The 17,398-nt window shown below is 38.3% G+C and overlaps 1 protein-coding gene across 1 annotated transcript in view; it reads right to left on the bottom strand.

Moving 5' to 3' along the window:
* CLCA2 (chloride channel accessory 2) overlaps window positions 1-16,474 on the bottom strand; it is a gene marked incomplete at its 3' end in the record, with an annotated part of 34,695 nt that extends 18,221 nt beyond the window's left edge. Inside the window, exons 1-8 of the mRNA XM_080691078.1 lie at window positions 16,283-16,474; window positions 15,305-15,442; window positions 10,531-10,681; window positions 7,871-7,979; window positions 7,524-7,683; window positions 5,121-5,348; window positions 1,622-1,852; window positions 256-433 (exon numbers count right to left, since the gene is read on the bottom strand). Of these exons, the coding sequence (XP_080547204.1) occupies window positions 256-433; window positions 1,622-1,852; window positions 5,121-5,348; window positions 7,524-7,683; window positions 7,871-7,979; window positions 10,531-10,681; window positions 15,305-15,442; window positions 16,283-16,468 (1,381 nt within the window). The 5' untranslated portion in view covers window positions 16,469-16,474. The remainder of the gene's footprint in view (window positions 1-255; window positions 434-1,621; window positions 1,853-5,120; window positions 5,349-7,523; window positions 7,684-7,870; window positions 7,980-10,530; window positions 10,682-15,304; window positions 15,443-16,282) is intronic.
* Between the last annotated feature and the right edge of the window lie 924 nt (window positions 16,475-17,398).

The following is a 17,398-nucleotide window of genomic DNA, read 5'->3' as shown; positions in this document are numbered from 1 at the left end:
ATTATATGTGCCCAGGTTTGTCTAACAAAGAAATCATAAAAATATAATTTTCATTGGACAAATATAACTTGAATCTTCTGGGGAAAAGAAAAAAATCAGAAAACTTTTGATTGATTTTAGCAGTGATTTTTTTTTTGTCTTTTTAAAAACAACCTTTTCTATTTATAAACTGAGCTATATACTCTGTATTTCATGATTGTGCATTGAATATTCAAGCTTAAATGCTCTAAAAGATAAGTCTTGCAAGCATGTTACCTGTTAGACGTGACAATTCCTCCAGTTTTCCAACCGCAGACGAGCCCAGGGCAATGGAGTGAACGGTTGAGCCGCTGCTGAGCGCGGTGAGGAAGCAGTTGCTGATGTGCTCGTCATCCCCACCGGTCACTAGTATCATCACAGAGCCATAAGCTTTCCCATTCCGTTTTTCAACCACCTGCACAGGGAGTATCAGTCATTTGAAGGGAAATGTAGTTCAAATGGTCTTACTGTGCAGAAGAACGCACTTTCTAAATTCCCTACCAGTGGGGCACAAGTCTCTTGGAGCCCTCCGCTGCCCCTGACACTCTGCGTCCACCCGACCCGAGTGCTTGCTTCACCCCGTCACAGCACTTGTCGCCCTACATGCCATCACCAGCTTGCTTGAGGGCAGGGCCTATTCCTGTCTGAATCGGCAGAATGTGCCCAAGGTTTAGAACAGTGTCCTTTGGAAAGGATATGGGGCATATTACTGTACGAGATCCTTGCCTCCAAGATCCACTAGGTGACTAATAAGAGGCTTAAGGCAGTGCTTCTCAACCTTGGCTACATTTTAGAATTAGATGGGGGAGATTAAAAAATGTTAATAACTTTCCCATTGCTAGATCAGTGAAATCAGAATTTCTGAGGGTAAGAGCCAGACATCTGTTTGTCATAGTGTTTTTGTTTGGCATTTTAGACTGAAGGCAGAGCTTCATGTATAATAAGCATGTGCTCTATCAGTGAGCTGCCTTAAGCCTCTAAGTACTGTTTTAACCAAGTGATTTCAGTGGACAGTCTAACACTTGAATAGTACTTGCTAGTCTGAGGAGCACTTGGCTATCTATGTGCAGCAACAGCTGCGGCTGGTGTCTTGTTAGCTGTCAGATGCTTGACACATGGCCACTTCTCAGGTACTGGTGGGATAAACTCATATGTTCTAAGACATACCTTTGGCCTCATTCCCATTGCTTGTGGTATAGTATAACTATAAGCAGAAACATATATACTGATTTTGACTAGAAAATCCAGATTTTCCCACTGGCTACAGCTAGAATAAATATTCTTAGAGTAAATAGGAACAGTTTAGAAAGTACCCAGATGATGTTTAAGACCCTCATCCTTGGTCACTGCCTTCAATTATTTATTAATTTTTCCAACAAGCATTTATTAAGCAACTGCTACACGCTGAATGTTTCATGAAGTGCGGGGAGTAAGGTGGTGAACAAGACATGGTTTTTGGCTTTAAAGACATGGTTTATGGCTTTGCTGTCCAATAGCTGAGGTTGTTGTGACCACATTAAAAGATTGCCCCTGATCAAAAGAAACCTCAGATATAAAGTGAAGGGAAGAATAGTGATGGTGATGGAGGCTTCAGATACTTTACCTCAAATCCTTTCTTAAGCCCTGAGCAGACACTGGCTTCTGCTTCAGCGGACACGGTGGTGGGCAGATAGGAAACCAGCAGCTTTCGGTCATCGATGCTGTTAATTTGGTGTAGATAGGTTCTGATCTCTCCTTTACTATTGAAACTGACAATGCCCACAGAAGAATGAATTTCGACAACCTGCATCAAGTAAAATTCAGCTGCTTGTTGTAGTTGAAGGAGTCTGTCAGCCTATGTCCCCAAAAGAGAAAGAAAATAAAAAGAAGAAAGGTAAATACCTGATTAGTAGACAGAATTATGATTAAATAACTCAGGTTAGCAAATGTCTCTGCTAATTCTCTAGAGATGTTGCATCATAGTATTTTGAATTGTAAAGAGTAACATAATGTTAGAATATTGTCTGATTAATTGCAGGTTCAAAAATGCATGCTTTTGGAGAAAAAGAAACAGTTTAGAACAAGCTGTTCATAATGAATACATATCTTCACTATTTCTTTCCAACTCAGAATTCAAAGATCCGTGGGACCAATTAAGACTAGGCTTGTGACTGCTTTTAAAACTCAGGCCAGTAAAAGGAGGCATTGCAAAGAACCTCTGTGGTGGAAAAGAATAACAGAGCATCCAATAGTATTTGTCGTGTTGCTAACCCCTTTCGTGGTGGTCAGTTTCAGCTGGATGCTTTATTTGTCAACTGGGGTTGATAACATCTTTCTTCATTATAACATTAGAATTGCTGAGAGGATCAGCTGAAATATGTATATGACATTTAATTCATTGCCTCCCTTCCCAAATATTGTTTTTCTTACATCATTAGGAAGTTAAGAGTGGTTGAAACAGCCAGGCGTGGTGGCGCACACTTGTAGTCCCAGCGCTTGGGAGGCTGAGACAGGAGGATCACACAGGTTCAAAGCCAGCTTCAGCTACTTAGTGAGGCTCTCAGCAACTTAGTGAGACCCTGTTTCCAAATAAAATATAAAATAGGTCTGGGAGTATAGCCTGGAGGTAGAAAAGCTCCTGGGTTCCACCCCCAGTACTACAAGGACTTTGAATCCTGCCTTCATCCTTTGATAATTATGTGACCATAGGAAAAAATCACTTCTTTTGTAGCTTTGGTTTTCTCATATGCAGTGAATATGAAGGAAGCATTCAGCATATCATAGCTATTGCTGTCATCACCATGGTCATCAAAACATCATTCCCTATCCTGACCTCTACTCCCAACTGAACAAGCCAGAAATCTGGGTCTCTTTTTTTTTTTTTTTTTAACTGCTCCTCTTACTGGACACTACATCCTTGAATGGGTCCTATCAATTCAATGTCTTCAGTTTCTCTCAAATCCAGATCATGCCTCCATCCTACCTGCTACTTTCTCGATCCACTCAACGTTAGTTATAGTCATATCATTCAATGCCCTTCTCTGGAATAAGTCTTTTTAATTTTGTTTCTTGGTCAGGACACACATTCTTCCACTCCCAGAAATGTCCGCCCTTTTCTTCTCACATCTCACCCAGCCTAGCTAGCACCTCTTCATCCTTCAAAATTCAATTCCAAGCTAACCTCAGTGAAGCCTTCTTCTACCACTCTCTTCTATAGCTTCAAATTTGGTCTGGACCACGATAGCAGCTCACATGTCTGTGAAGATTTCTCACTTAGTGTTATATGTTTATTCATATGTATGTGGATGTCTTCCTTTATTGTGATTCTTTCAATGTAGATACCCCATGCTTAGCATCTCTGTACACTCCAGGCCAGCACAGTGTGAGTGCCTGACAAATAAATGCCCGCAATGGTTCCATGATAGTATTGGTAGGAAACAAGAGAGAAGGCTGCTTTGCCAGGAATTTGTTACTTTGGGTTTATTTCTCTTCACTTAGCTTAGGTCTTCTCTCAAGTATGATTATCTTTCTCAATCACGTCATCTATTCTTGCTTAATAGAGGCTGGGAACCAGTATACATTTTGTACACAGAGACCATATGTGAGACAATCATGTCCTAGTCAACTTCAGAAAGGCAATGTGACAAACTTATCTAGATATTAACTATATTAGACTTCAGAGACAAAACCACAAAGGGCAAATATTCTAGGACTATTGATTCAGAAAAACCAGGATAAATTCTTTCCTTGACAAGTACTATAATAAAAACAACAGCTACCACTTACTATTGATTATAAACCAAAATTTTGTTTATTGTAATATTTGTTCTCCCTCAATTTTACTAAACAGACAGTAATATGCTAGTGAATATTTAATAACTGAATTTTATAGCAATTGCCAATTTCTATGTGATAAGTATTCCTACCATGACTAATTTCAGGTTGTTGTTAATGTGATAAGAGGTGAATGCAGGTGAATGCATACCCATAAAGATACAATAGACCAAAAATAACCTTAAGAATATAGATCAGAGATCCACATTTTTTTGTAAAGGGCCAGATAGTAAATATATTTGGCTTTATGGGCCATAAGTTCTAAGGTATAAATACTCAAATCTGCTATTGTAGCAATAAGGTAGCTGTTGATAATATATAACAAATGAGTTGCTGTTTTCCAATAAAACTTTAAATATGGACATTGAAATTTGAATTTCATGTAATTTTCAGGTTTCATAAAAGATTTTTCTTTTGACTTTTTTTTTTTACAACCACTTATCTTATTTAATTGTATGTTTACGTAGTTTAAATTCATTTGTGTATGTGTGCGTGGTTCTGGGAATTGAACCTAGGGTCTTGCACATTCTAAGCATGTACTCTATCACTAAGCTTCATCCCCAGGCCCTCAGTATAATTTTAATCATAGCTGTATTTAACAACTGGATTTAAGTTTCCTAAAGATCTAGTAGCTGACTCTCATGAAAGCAGGTATCATTACCTCTGTTTTACAGATGAGAAAGCTGTGTTTCAGAGGCCATGTTGCTCTCTGTTACCCAGATAGTAAGTGAAGGAATCAGGATTTGAATTGCATCTGCATGATTCCAGAGAGTAAGCCTTTAATGGCTCTCTGGGAGCTGGAGTTTTCCAGAGTGAGTTTCCAGAAGGCTGCTAGATTGCCAGATGGCCATACACAGTGGTATAGAAAATGTACACACAGTCGACAAGCATGCTCACTGAAAATTTGTTCTGTTGCCTCCACCAGGGATATTCTCCAGTGTTTGGGATGTGACCAGACAGGAGCTTTTTGTTACATGTTGGAGTTTTAAAAAAGAGTCTTGGCTGGGAAGAGTTAAAATTAGTAGCAAGAATGAGGGTTAGGAATTATCAGTGTGTCTTATTTTTCTGATTATCTCATTTTCAGGGCCACATTCTGAATTTATTCCTCCCATTCCTCTGCCCCCAAACAAGATGTCTTTGACTGTTCCTAATTTTTTGCCTCACCTCACCCTCTTCATTATCACCCCCCATGAAATAAAAAGAACTGGAGACTAATAGAAAAAAAAAAAAAAGAATGGTCTACAATCATTTTAGTTCACAAAAACTAAAACTAAATCATTTTAGTTTACCTCTGCCATCTTGCTGGACACATCCAACACTAAACAGACGACTTGGTCTCCAGTCTGAACAAGAGAGAAGGTGGGAGGAGGCGGAAGCTCAGTCCCGTTCATGGGAAAACTGAGACCAAAGTCGGTGGAGTCAGTGATCACGTCCCATGTGCTTCTTAGGCTACACATTTGGTTCTGCCGGTTTGGAGCTTCTTGGTTGTGGGTACTCGCATTGCAGAACTCAACCACCTGGGAAAAGAACAGTGTCTATCAGAGAGTAAAAGCATTCTACCCATATCAGGTACACTTTTCATTCTCAAGGAAATGTAGGTAAAATAAAGAGTAAGTGGAAAGAAAGGAAATCTGAACTACTATAGTTGTATACTTCTTTTCTTGAAAAATGACATCAAGTTTACAAATAAAGTGTGATATCTTTGTTTGAAACACTAGCACCCTTTTGGTACTGATAACAACTGCTATTAAAGTATATTTGTACTTGAATAACAGACAGTAAGCTATGTTTACATATATCTTAGCCTTAAACAATCTTCCTCATTCCGTAGCATGATACTGTGCTAAGGAAACACCCTAGGAGGCATTATCTTTGCTAGCCATAAATAAAGGTGCAGTGGCACCTTTATTTATGGACCAGTCAGCATATAATGATCTTGCTCAAATATTGATCCTGTAAAAATAGGATAAGAGAAAAAAATCTTAAATCTACTTCCTGAACCCCCCTTTAGAAATGTAGCTATAATTCATTTAGCCATTGTTATGTCACTTAAGGATATGGTTCGAATTCCCAAGTAATACATTGTCATCTATTCCCAGTGACTCTATTTCTACAAAGAGGTTATATTTCCTGCTAACAAAGCCTTGATAGCTTAGTGCTAGATGGAATCTATGGACCTTTTACTCCCATTTCTAATTTTATAGGAGAGAAAGCAGAAGTTTCAAATGGTTAATACTGCTTAGGATGTAAGTTTCTCAGTGGGGCGGGAGATAGGAGAACCTGTTTGATTTGTCTAGCTCTTTTTCTCTGTACTTAATGGCTATGAGTAGGTGACTGAGAAACTTTTGTGACTTTTGTGTATTTTTGAGTAGCTTTTTCCAAGAATTAAAAATTTTGTACCTAGTTACAAACAATATGGGTTAAATACCTGGAGTTAGGTTTGCTTCAGATGTGAAAGCTATAAATTTAGAAGATACTGGTTAGGACAAGGAAACATGGAGAATCACTTAAAGTTAAAAATGACCTCCAGCCTTGACTAAAACCATACTGAATAAAAAAGTTATCTAGCAGCTGGGTGTGGTGGTGCACGCTTGTAATCCCAGCATTTGGGAGGCTGAGACAGGAGAATCAGGGTTCACAGACAGCCTCAGCTACTTAGTGAGGCCCTCTGGAACTTGGTGAGACCCTGTTTCAAAATAAAGAATAAAAGATAGGGCTGGGGATGTACCTTGGAGGTAGAATGCCCCCGGGTTCCATCCCCAGTACCGCAAAACAAAACAAAACAAAACAAAACAAAACAAAAACAAAAACAAAAAGTTATGAAGGAGGAGAAGGAGGAGAAGAAGAAAAGAAAAGGGATTTTTAAAATTCCAGTGGCACTGGCCATGGAAACAAAGAGAAAACTCCACAGAGGCACATGACCAGAGTACTCCCAGCACCATGGAGAGATGACCTACAGACACGACTTTCAGGTCTTTGTGAAGGTGGATGGATATGTCACGTCATAAAAACTGATTCCACTAAATCTCTGGCTTACCTAATTCCCTCTTGTCTGACTCAATGCTCTCAGAGTGAGAATTTGGCTACTCATACTGCTTCCTTCAAAGAGAAGATTAAACTGGCCAGAGAATATAAGTATGACATACCCATACCACTGTATTCTTTAAATATAATTATAAAAGCATCTTGGTACTAGTTCCTTGTCAGTTAACATGGGAAAGTTTGAGTGAAAAGCTGAAAGTTGGTTGATTTTTCCCTGGTAATACTTTACCTTTTTAAATTCTAAACTGTGCAAGGCAAAGGAAAGAGAATTAGGGAATGCAGTTAAAGAGTGGTTTGTTACCTTAAATGAGAGAAAGTCATTTGTAATGTCACTTTCATTAACCTGATACACTTTCCTATGAGAACATACAGGGACAATACAATATGAGAAATTTATTTTGTGGTTCCCAGGGTCTCCCCTTATTAAATCACCTTCCCTTGAAAGCAAATCACTTTTTAAAAGAACTGCATATTTGGTAATCATCTTAGGACTCAGATTTTTAAAACTGTAAAACAAAAATTAAATGAATTTTAAGATCCCCCACACCCTAGTATAATGACTTATTTTATATTTTAAATAGTTAAAGCAGAGCAGTCTATTTGAGAGGTAATCTCCTAGGAGAAGATTGTCACTCAAAGGACATACTTACGGAAGATAAACTTTGCATGAACATTATTGATGAAGTTGCATTTTGGGTGATATTGTAGATGAACATGCATCCTCCTTTGAAAATCTTATTAGTAATACAGTTTTCTTGGGGGCAAGGACCATTCTCACACACAAAAATGCCTGTGATGTCAGATGAACACCTAAAAATGAGAAGAGAAACTGGGAGTTGGGTCTGGTTTAGAAAAACATTTCTTCTTGACTAGCTGTATAACAATTTAAGATTGTTACTTAACACATAAACATAAGCACTTAAAAAACTATTAAGAAACCTCACTAATTTTAGAGTCAAATAAATAATAAATTTTAAATGTGAGAAAACATACTAACCTTGTTACTTTAAGTTGATTTTGTCCATTTATGTAGAAAGGTCTGTCATTGTTATATTCATCAAACACACCCCAACGGAGATGGGCCCATTCGTGGACAAACACTCGGCCTGTGGAGGAGAGAGATTTTGCTTTTGAGCTCTTAAAATCTCAGCAGTGGCCCTTGCTAAGCAGTGAAGATGTAGCGTTGCTCGACTATGCACACTAATTCCAAAGAGGAGAGGAATCAGTGAATATCTACAAAAGTGTCAGCTAAGGGTACCAATTCCTTCTCCCACTTTCCTTCCCTATCTCCTATGCCACTTCCTACCAGTATGAAAATATGTTTGGTCCTACAAATGCAAACGGTGATTTATTCATTGCACACCTAATGGAAGCGACTGAGGAATCCCATGTGCCGTCACTTTCCCCGTGAAGCTGTCAGACAGGTTTCTATTTAGCTTTATGGAGGCCTATAAATTAGGGTTCTGGGAAAGAGGAGGCTTCCCTAAGCCGCAGCTTATGTAATTCAAGCGTGCCTGCTTCTTTTTGTTGTTGTTGCTGTCCTATCTATAGCACTAACTAAAATATAGGTATGGGGGGAGTAGGAGGGAGAAAAGAGAGAGAGAGAGAGAGAAACAGAGAGAGAGAGAGAGAAGTATTACAGAATCCATATTCCATTCGGTGATCCTTCTTTCTTTTGTTCTTGTTTTTTCATGTTTATGTTTATTTCCAGCTCTTAGTTCATGGAAACCCCACCCTCAGCATCAAATTTATATAACTTTACTTCTCTAAGTCTTACATTTCCTTAAAAATTTAGATCAGAACTTACTTCTTCCCCATGGAAGCTTTCCAGATGAAATCCACTCCCAAAGAACACACATATTTTTTTTTTTCAGAGTTCTGGAAACTCATAATGTATTTGCTGAGTTGACTCAAGTTGTGGCACATTATGCACTTTTGCATCTGGTGACAAAGGAAGGGAGGAGAACAGCCCCAGCTGAAAGTATGAAGGGAAAGTTTGTGCCTAGTCATGGAATTCAGAAGTGCTGAAGTCACATGGTGGTGCAGAGATTATCAGCACCTCATGGTTACCAGAACAACAAAAAACCTATGAAATTTGATAGCACACCGAGTGCTGTGTGCATACATATCACTATCACTCTGAACTACATTATGATGTGAGACTAAAATGCATCAATAAAAGAATATATATGTGTATATATATATATACATATATATATATATAGTATCTTTTCTAAAGTATATTATAAAGTATCTTTTCTAAAGTATATCACTCCACTTCCTGCTAACTATGCAGAGGATAACAAAATCTACTTAGATTTGAATAAGGTAAAAAAAAAAGTAAGACCTTATTTCAAAGATACTACTGTAAGTTAAAAATAAAAAAATAAGCCGAACGTGGTGGCACACGCTTGTAATCCCCGCGCTTGGAAGGCGGAGACAGAATGATCGCACTGGTTCGGAGCCAGCCTCGCTGGCTTAAGAGACCCTGTTTCCAAATTTAAAAAAAGTATAAAATAGGTCTGGGGGTGTAGCCTGGAGGTAGAAGAGCTTCCAGGAACCCCAGTACCGCCAATAAATAAATAAATAAATAAATAAATAAATAAATAAATAAATATGATTGGGAAGACTGAGCCTTTGATTGCTTGACCTGTTCTCACTATTTCTCCATCAGATCTTACCCAGTGCCTACCAGTCTACAAGCTGATGACTGACTTCCCTCTCAAGCTCCAGTCATCTATAATTGACCGTGTCTGAACCTATCCATGGGACAGCCCTCTGCTCTTCACCACCCTCCTGCCTAAAAAGGGGTTTCTCTTTTCAAGTAGTCTATTTCTGACAACAACCTGGTGCTTTTTTTGTTTCTTAAGCTCTCCTGTACACTTAAGCTTTCCTTTCACTCTGTGGCATTTCAGATGCCCCCTTCCTTTTTCCCTCCCTCAATTTTTGGTACTAGGGATTGAACCCAGGGGTATTCTACCATCGAGCTATATCCCCTTTTTATTGTTATTTTTAAATGTTGAAACAGACTCTCATTAAGTTTCTGAGTGCCTCGCTAAGTTTCTGAGGCTGGCCTCTGGCCTCAAACCTGTAAACCTGTCTCAGGCTCTCAAGTACTGGGATTACAGATGTGTGCCACCATGCCTAGCTTATATTTATGTTTATGGCAGTATAATTCACATAGTGAATTTATGGAACCAATCTACATGTCTGTCAACAGATGAATGGATAAAGAAAATGTGGTATATATACATAATGGAGTTTTATTCAGTCATAAAGAAGAACAAAATTATGTCATTTAGCAGGGTGTGGTGACACACACCTTTAATTCCAGTACTTGGGAGACTGAGATGGGAGGTTCTCAGGTTTGAGTCCAGTCTTAGCAACTTAGTGAGGCCCTCAGCAACTTGAGAAGACCCTGTTTAAAAAATAAATAAAAAGGGCTAGGAGTGTAACTCAAAAGTAGAATGCCCCTGGGTCTAATTCCTAGTACCACACATTCAAATGTCATTTACAGTAAAATGGATGAAACTAGAGCATATTATGCTAAGTGAGATCAAACAGTCCCAGAAAGTCAAGGGTCACATGTTTTTTCTTATGCAGAAAATAGGGAGAAAATAGACCTCCAGTGGCTATTTTCTGACTGGCCACACTTACCTCGTGGCCCGTAGCCAGCTGTTAAATCATCACGGAGTAGGAAGTTAGGTGTGAAATGAATGTATTTTCCCTCTTCTCCACATCCTCTGTATTGTAGGGTATATGGGTCATCTCCATGTGCTCCATTCCAATCAGTCACTATGACATCTGCCTATATTCAAAGAAATGTGTTGTGATACCTTATATTTTGACTGTGATGTTGGTGACATAAATATGTACATTTGTTAAAGCACTTTGAACAGTACGTCTAAGATTTGTGCATTTTTACTATATGTAATTATATCCCAATTTAAAAACAAAGAAAAAAGAAGAAGAGAAATGCCTTGTATATGGAGTTTAGAATGTATTCACAACTAGATATCAACTAAATCATTTGGGACTTTCCAAAACATCTATTTTAAAAGCTCAGCAAATTTCCATGGTACATCGTTACCTCTCTTTTACCTTCTCATTTGTGACTGAAATAATCCCCAAAGTCAAGACTGTAAAAGTCTAATATTATAAAACACTATATTTTGTAATTAAATATTTAAAGAAATTGTAAGAGTATTTACACGCCTCTCAGACTGTGACATAAAGAGATACAGCCTTTTGCAAACAACTTTCTGTGGGTTATTTCATCTGTGAAGGTAATAGGACATTTTCTTTTTAGCCTGATCTTTTATTTCCAAAATCCATTCAATCAGGAATACAATCACTTTAATGAAACTATGTTTTAACTTGTGCCCTAACCATTTCAATTACTATTGCTAAAACACAATATTGTAAGTACAAAACCAAATGAATATCTATTCATCTTATTATGGAGACAGTGCAATTTCAAATATAACATTGTTTCTTTTATTTTTTGGAAGAAAAATAACATGTTTTTCCAGAGCTGCCATTAGAAATTTAGTAGGTTTTTGCTGGGCGTGGTGATGCACGCTTGTAATCCCTATGCTTGGGAGGCGGAGACAGGAGGATCACCCAGGTTCGAAGCCAGCCTTGCTGGCTTAAGAGATACTGTTTCCAAAAAAAAAAAATAAATAAAATAGGTCTGGGAGTGTAGCCCGGAGAAAGGTTTCCAGGAACCCCAGAAACCCCCCCAAAAAAAACCCCAAAAAACCAAAAAACATAAAATAGGTCTGGAAGTGTAGCCTGGACAAAGGTTTCCAGTAACACCAAAAAAAAAAAAAAAAAAAAAAAAGAAAGAAAGAAATTTAGTATGTTTTCTATGCTGGAAAAAGATATTATTTTCAACAAATGGTGTTGGCAAAACTGGCTATCCATATGTCAAAAAAAAAAAAAAACCCACCTTATCACCCCGCACAAAAGTCTATTTAAGATGGATCAAAGAACTGGAAATTAGGCCAGAGACTGCAGTTACTAAAAGAGGGCATAGGACCAATGCTCCAACATATAGGCAATGGTAAAAATTTTCTTAATAATATCCCCAAAGGCACAAGAAATTAAAACTAGAATTAATAAGTGGGATTGCGGTATATTGAGGAGCTTCTGTGCAAAGGGAATTATCAAGAACCTTAACAAAGAGCTAACAGAATGGAAGATCTTTTGCCAGCTACTCCTCCAATAGAAGAATACTATCTAGAATATCCAGAGAAACTCAAGAAACTTACTGCCAATAAAAGAAAACAACCCAATAAGAAAAATGGGCAAATGAACTAAATAGACATTTCACAAAAGAAGAAATACAAATGGCCAATAAAAGTGTGGAAAAATCTTCAACATTATTAGCAATCAGAGAGATGCTGATTAAAACTACACTGAGATTTTGCTTAATTCTAATTAAAATAACAGTCATCAAGAAGTCAAACAACAATAAGTGTTGGGGAGGATTCAAGGAAGTAGGAATTCTAATTTATTGTTGGTGGGATTACAAATAAGTGCAGCCACTTTGGTGACCAGTGTGGAGGGTCCTCAGAAGAATTGGAATGGATTCACCATATGACCCAGCTATACCCCTCCTGGGTATCTACCCAAAAGAATTAAAACCTGACTACCATAGTAATGCATGCATATCTCTGTTTATAGCAGCACAAAAATTCATACTAGCCAAATTATGGAAGCAGCCCAAGTGCCCATCAATAGATGAATGGCTTACAAAATTATGGGCTATATACACAATGGAAATCTACTCAGCCACAAAGAAGAACAAAGTCATGTCATTTTCAGGGAAGTGAATGGAACTGAAGAATATTATGCTAAGTGACATTAGTCAGTCACTAAAAGTGAAAGTTCAGATGTTTTCACTCATATGTGGAAGCTAGGGAGAAATTGGGATCCAGAAGGGACTCTAGACAAAGGAGGAGAAGCCCTAGTGGAGTGATGGAGGGAGCCTGAGGAAGGGAGACAGGTGAGGAGAGGGAGACTGGATGAAGAAAACACTTTAATGGGCATGACGCACATACACAAATTTGCCAGTGCCCATCTAAATGGCATGAATGGAGACGGTGAGGGCAGGGGGTGGGAGCCAAGTGCTGTGTGCATGTACAGCTCTCTCACTCTGAACCTCGTCATGATGTATTATTAAAAAGCACCAACAAAAAAGCTAATTTGGGAATAATAGATATACAGTGATATAATACATATAATTATCATTACATGTATACTGTATATATGTGTGTGCCACTGATAGAGAAAAATAGTATTTTAATTTATGTTTTCCATATTCCCACATTATTTGATTATATCCCCATGTACAAGAATTACTTTTATAATAATTAACATCTGTTTTTAGACAGCATAGGACATTACAAAGCAACACCTCCAAAACGGCTGAAGAGTTCATGCTTTTGTACAGACCTCACTTGGACAGTACCTCATAACTGTGGCTGGAATATTGTCTTAAGAGCAAATAAGGAAAGATGCTTTGCATTGGAATAGGACACTCGGAGGCGGTGTGGGGTTACATTATACCCTATATGCTGTAGCAATTTAAATCTTATCTACTTTTTCTAATTTATTCCTTATCCTCTGATTCCTACCTACATCACACTAGAGATTCTCAAGGACGAGCTTTTCTTTGTGTCCTCTGCAGTGCCTAGCGAGGGCCCTATGCATATGATCGTTTGTTTAATTGATATTATGAAGTTAAAGAATATGACATCCAGGAAATACACGAATAGTACTCGATCACTATTCTTTCCCATGGTCTTTCTTTTTAGTCATATTCTTACATATGCTTTACTTATTTTCTTCTCTCCCTACATTAGGATCAGGAGTTCCACCTTTGGCAATCTGGTTTTGATGTTGGGTGTCCCCAGTACTTTTTGGTTCTACTAAAGTTCAAATTGAATAGTACAATCACAAGAGGCTACATAGATAAGTGCAAACTGCATGGGTTTTGAGGTCTTATAGACATTCAGATTGTTTGATTTGAGTCCTAACCTTACGGGAGCCTCAGTTTCCTAATCTGTGATAACAGAAACCAATGCCATGCTGCATGAGAGTTAAAGAATATATGTAAAATTCCTGGTACTCTTCCCAGTTTATCCCAGTTCTCTTCTCTATTCTATCTCCATGCCAAGCATTTTCAGATGTTTTTATCAGGTAACAAATCAAATGCTTCAAGGACTTCTTTTAACTTCTCCAGGACTTTAGGAGAGTACCTATCTACACAGCCATGCCCTTCCATTTCTGAGAGTAACTTCAAAGTAAAGCTAAAAATTAAACCAGTCTTAGGATATGTCATATCAAATGACATAAATGGGGAGAGGGGGAAGGTGTGCCACATGTCCCTGCCATTCTGATTGAACTGTCATTAGAGATCTCAAGCCCTGAGCTAAGTTCTCAGTGTCTCGACTCCTGGCCCTTCTGGTAGCTGCAATGGGCTCTTATTCACAGTAACTTCTGATAGTTGCTTGCCAAAACACTTAACATCTATTTATAGCGTACATACCAGTATGTGCTAAGGTATCATCGCAGTTTATGAGAGCCCTTTAAGGTTACCTTCTTTTTGGTTAGAAAAGTAAAAGTAGCCACTCCTCCACATGCCCACAACTTTCTGGCCTTTCTTGGTGCCTCCTTACTCCTCTAAATCAGCATCTGTGACTTGGAATAAAGTAAATTCCACTAATTTACACTGCAGCATGAGAAGACAGTCATATTTTTATATGTGTGGGTGGCTTTCTTTTCTTTTCTTTTCTTTTCTTTTCTTTTCTTTTCTTTTCTTTTCTTTTTTGTGGTACTGGGATTCTTGGAAGCCCTTCTACCTCCGGGCTACACTCCCAGACCTATTTTATACTTTTTAAAATTTGGAAACAGGGCCTCTTAAGCCACTGAGACTGGCTTCAAACCTGCACGATCCTCCTGTCTCCGCCTCCCAAGTGTGGGGATTACAAGTGTGTGCCACCACGCCTGGCTTATATTTCTGTCTGGACATGCATGTTACTGCCCTTTGCAGGATAGTGAATGAAGACAGTCATAATTGCTGCCTTCATTTATCCTAAGCAGGGTAAAACTAACTCTTGGTCCTCAACCAAAAATTTTACCTACATTATAGAATAAAGAGATCTTCTGAGAAGCTAGTTGGGCAATGGCACTTATTTTCTACTCCACAATTTGCACTAATTTATTTTACTTCCATACTTATTGTTATATTATTTTTAATTTTTAATTGACACATAATTGTACACATGTATAGGGTATATTTCATATATTTTGTTAATGATACTCTGCATAGTAATATTATTTGTGTGTTAACATCAATAGCAGTATATTTTGGTATTTTTCTCAAGTTGAGTTAAGCTTATTTAATGAAATCCTGATTTCTTACCTTTTCAAATGATTCTTGTTTGACTTTGCTGTAATTATTAGCCTTCCATGTGGCAGGTATTAAAATTTGTACATTTCTGAAAAACACTCTTCTCTTAGTAGCATTGAACAGGTAAAAAGAAGCTTCTGTTATCATTTCCTATAACCAAACAACAGGCAAACTTATTTTATCACTTATAAATCCTTTATATTTTGGCTTTCGGATTATACTTAAAACAAGCAATAATGATAACAAATATTTTGAAGCAGTAAATGAAAACATAGAAGAAGCAAATAAAAAACCACTTCAAAGGGTTATCTGGAAGAGATTTTAAGGCACTAACTGTGGCTCTGAGCTTGCCTTCCTGAGAGGATTTTAAGCCTTTACCAAACAAATCATTCTGCCACACCTGTGAGCATGTTCAAGCCCACACCTTATGATGATACTATTTTCACTTTAGCAGTTCTATAAAGGGGATCTTAAATAATGATACTCTCTTTCCACATTAAATAGTAAATTACAAAGCATTCAGGTGAAAAGAACTTTCCTCTCTGGCACTCCACTCAGACACCCTTTCTGCCTGAGAATTCTCAGCCTCAGGATGGTATACAACAGGATGATTCTAATAAGCAGTATCATGCTTACTCATCATCAAACATCCGGGTTCTTTTCTGCCATAAAAGGTCATTACTTTTTAAAGTTGCTATCCCTAAAATATTTCCTAAAATATAGGAAAAACAATCAACCAAATAAACAAACTAATATTTGCAATAACCACCAACACAAAACAGCACTAGATCTAACACACTGTGAGCTGAGACTACACTGAAGTAGATGAACATACTGGCTTAGCCATCGCCCTAATTTTTCATGCTGTCTTTAAGAAATGCTGCGCTCTCTGGGACTCAGATACAAACCAATGGGATTGTTAGCTTTTTAAAGAAGGCTACAGGTCAGATACAATAGGATCATGGTATTGATTTTATAATTTCCACTCACCTTAATGTTTGGGATGAGGTTCTGATTCTCAGGGACGTGAGGATTAATTGCGATGAGTAGTCCATCATACCCATTGTCTTGAAGCCGCACTCCAGCTCCCAGGAGTAGAAATACTGGACTTAAGGCGACCAGAAGAGTCACACACTTCAGGCTGCAGACGGGACCTGCATTATCTCTGTGGGTCATGTCGTAGAGAAGGCTCTGGTTTACTGGCAGGAGCCTGCTGGGTACACATCAGGTGGCCAATGCAGAAGCAGATGGTTTCTTCTCGTACTCAGAAGGTCTTGGAAGGTATGATGAGTGATGAAGGAGGTTCCTTCTTTAAAAAATCTAGGGTGGATCTCTCTGGACCTGTCTCTACAAGTCCTCTTTCTTTCAGGCAATGCCACACTTGCCTGTTCTGTGGCTGAGCTTCCTCTTGAATCACAGCTGGGCAAGAAACTTTCCACCCCTTACTCATTTTAAATCTTCTCAGCAGAAAGAGGGAAATAAGACATAAGGAGCTTAAAAGCAGGAGGCCCTCCTGGCTGGGCTGGAAATCACTGAAATGAGATCAGTCCACTTGTAGCAGATTTATAAAAACCTCTGGAGATTTTCTCATCCTCACCTTTACTGTCTCCACTGATCAACGCTATTTCCATAATGTCCTCAGGTCATTTTTTAATTCCTTGCAAAATTCCCTTGCCTGCTTATTTTGAGGAGTTGGAAATGAATCCTGCAGCCCTGTCCCTAGAGCCTGGGCCAGGCAGACTGGGCAAACTGTCAACTGATGGCTGGGGGTAGAGTATCAGATGTCCCCCTGGAGGCCAAGTGCCAGGAACCTGGATGCTGTGCAGGTCACAGGCCTTTCCCCTGCCCTCGATGCCTCATCTTTCTGGACCAGGAAGAAGAGTAGAGTGCTCTCCTAGCAACTTTCTCCTGAGATCAAAACCATGGATCAGTCCAATTATTTCTGCAGTATCCATTATAAGATTTGATATATAGTAGGTTTCACAAATATTTTATGACATACTAATACATGATCATTACATAATGCTTTGGAGTTTAAAAATCAACCTGTTTAAATGTCATTTCCTTGTTGAAGGTACAATTTTTATTCCTCTTTTTTAAATAAAG

The sequence above is a fragment of the Muscardinus avellanarius genome (assembly GCF_963383645.1).
Source record: "Muscardinus avellanarius genome assembly, chromosome: 3".
Taxonomy (NCBI): Eukaryota; Metazoa; Chordata; class Mammalia; order Rodentia; family Gliridae; genus Muscardinus; species Muscardinus avellanarius.
Note: the sequence above shows the minus strand (reverse complement) of the source record. Positions and strands in the feature narration are given on the sequence as shown.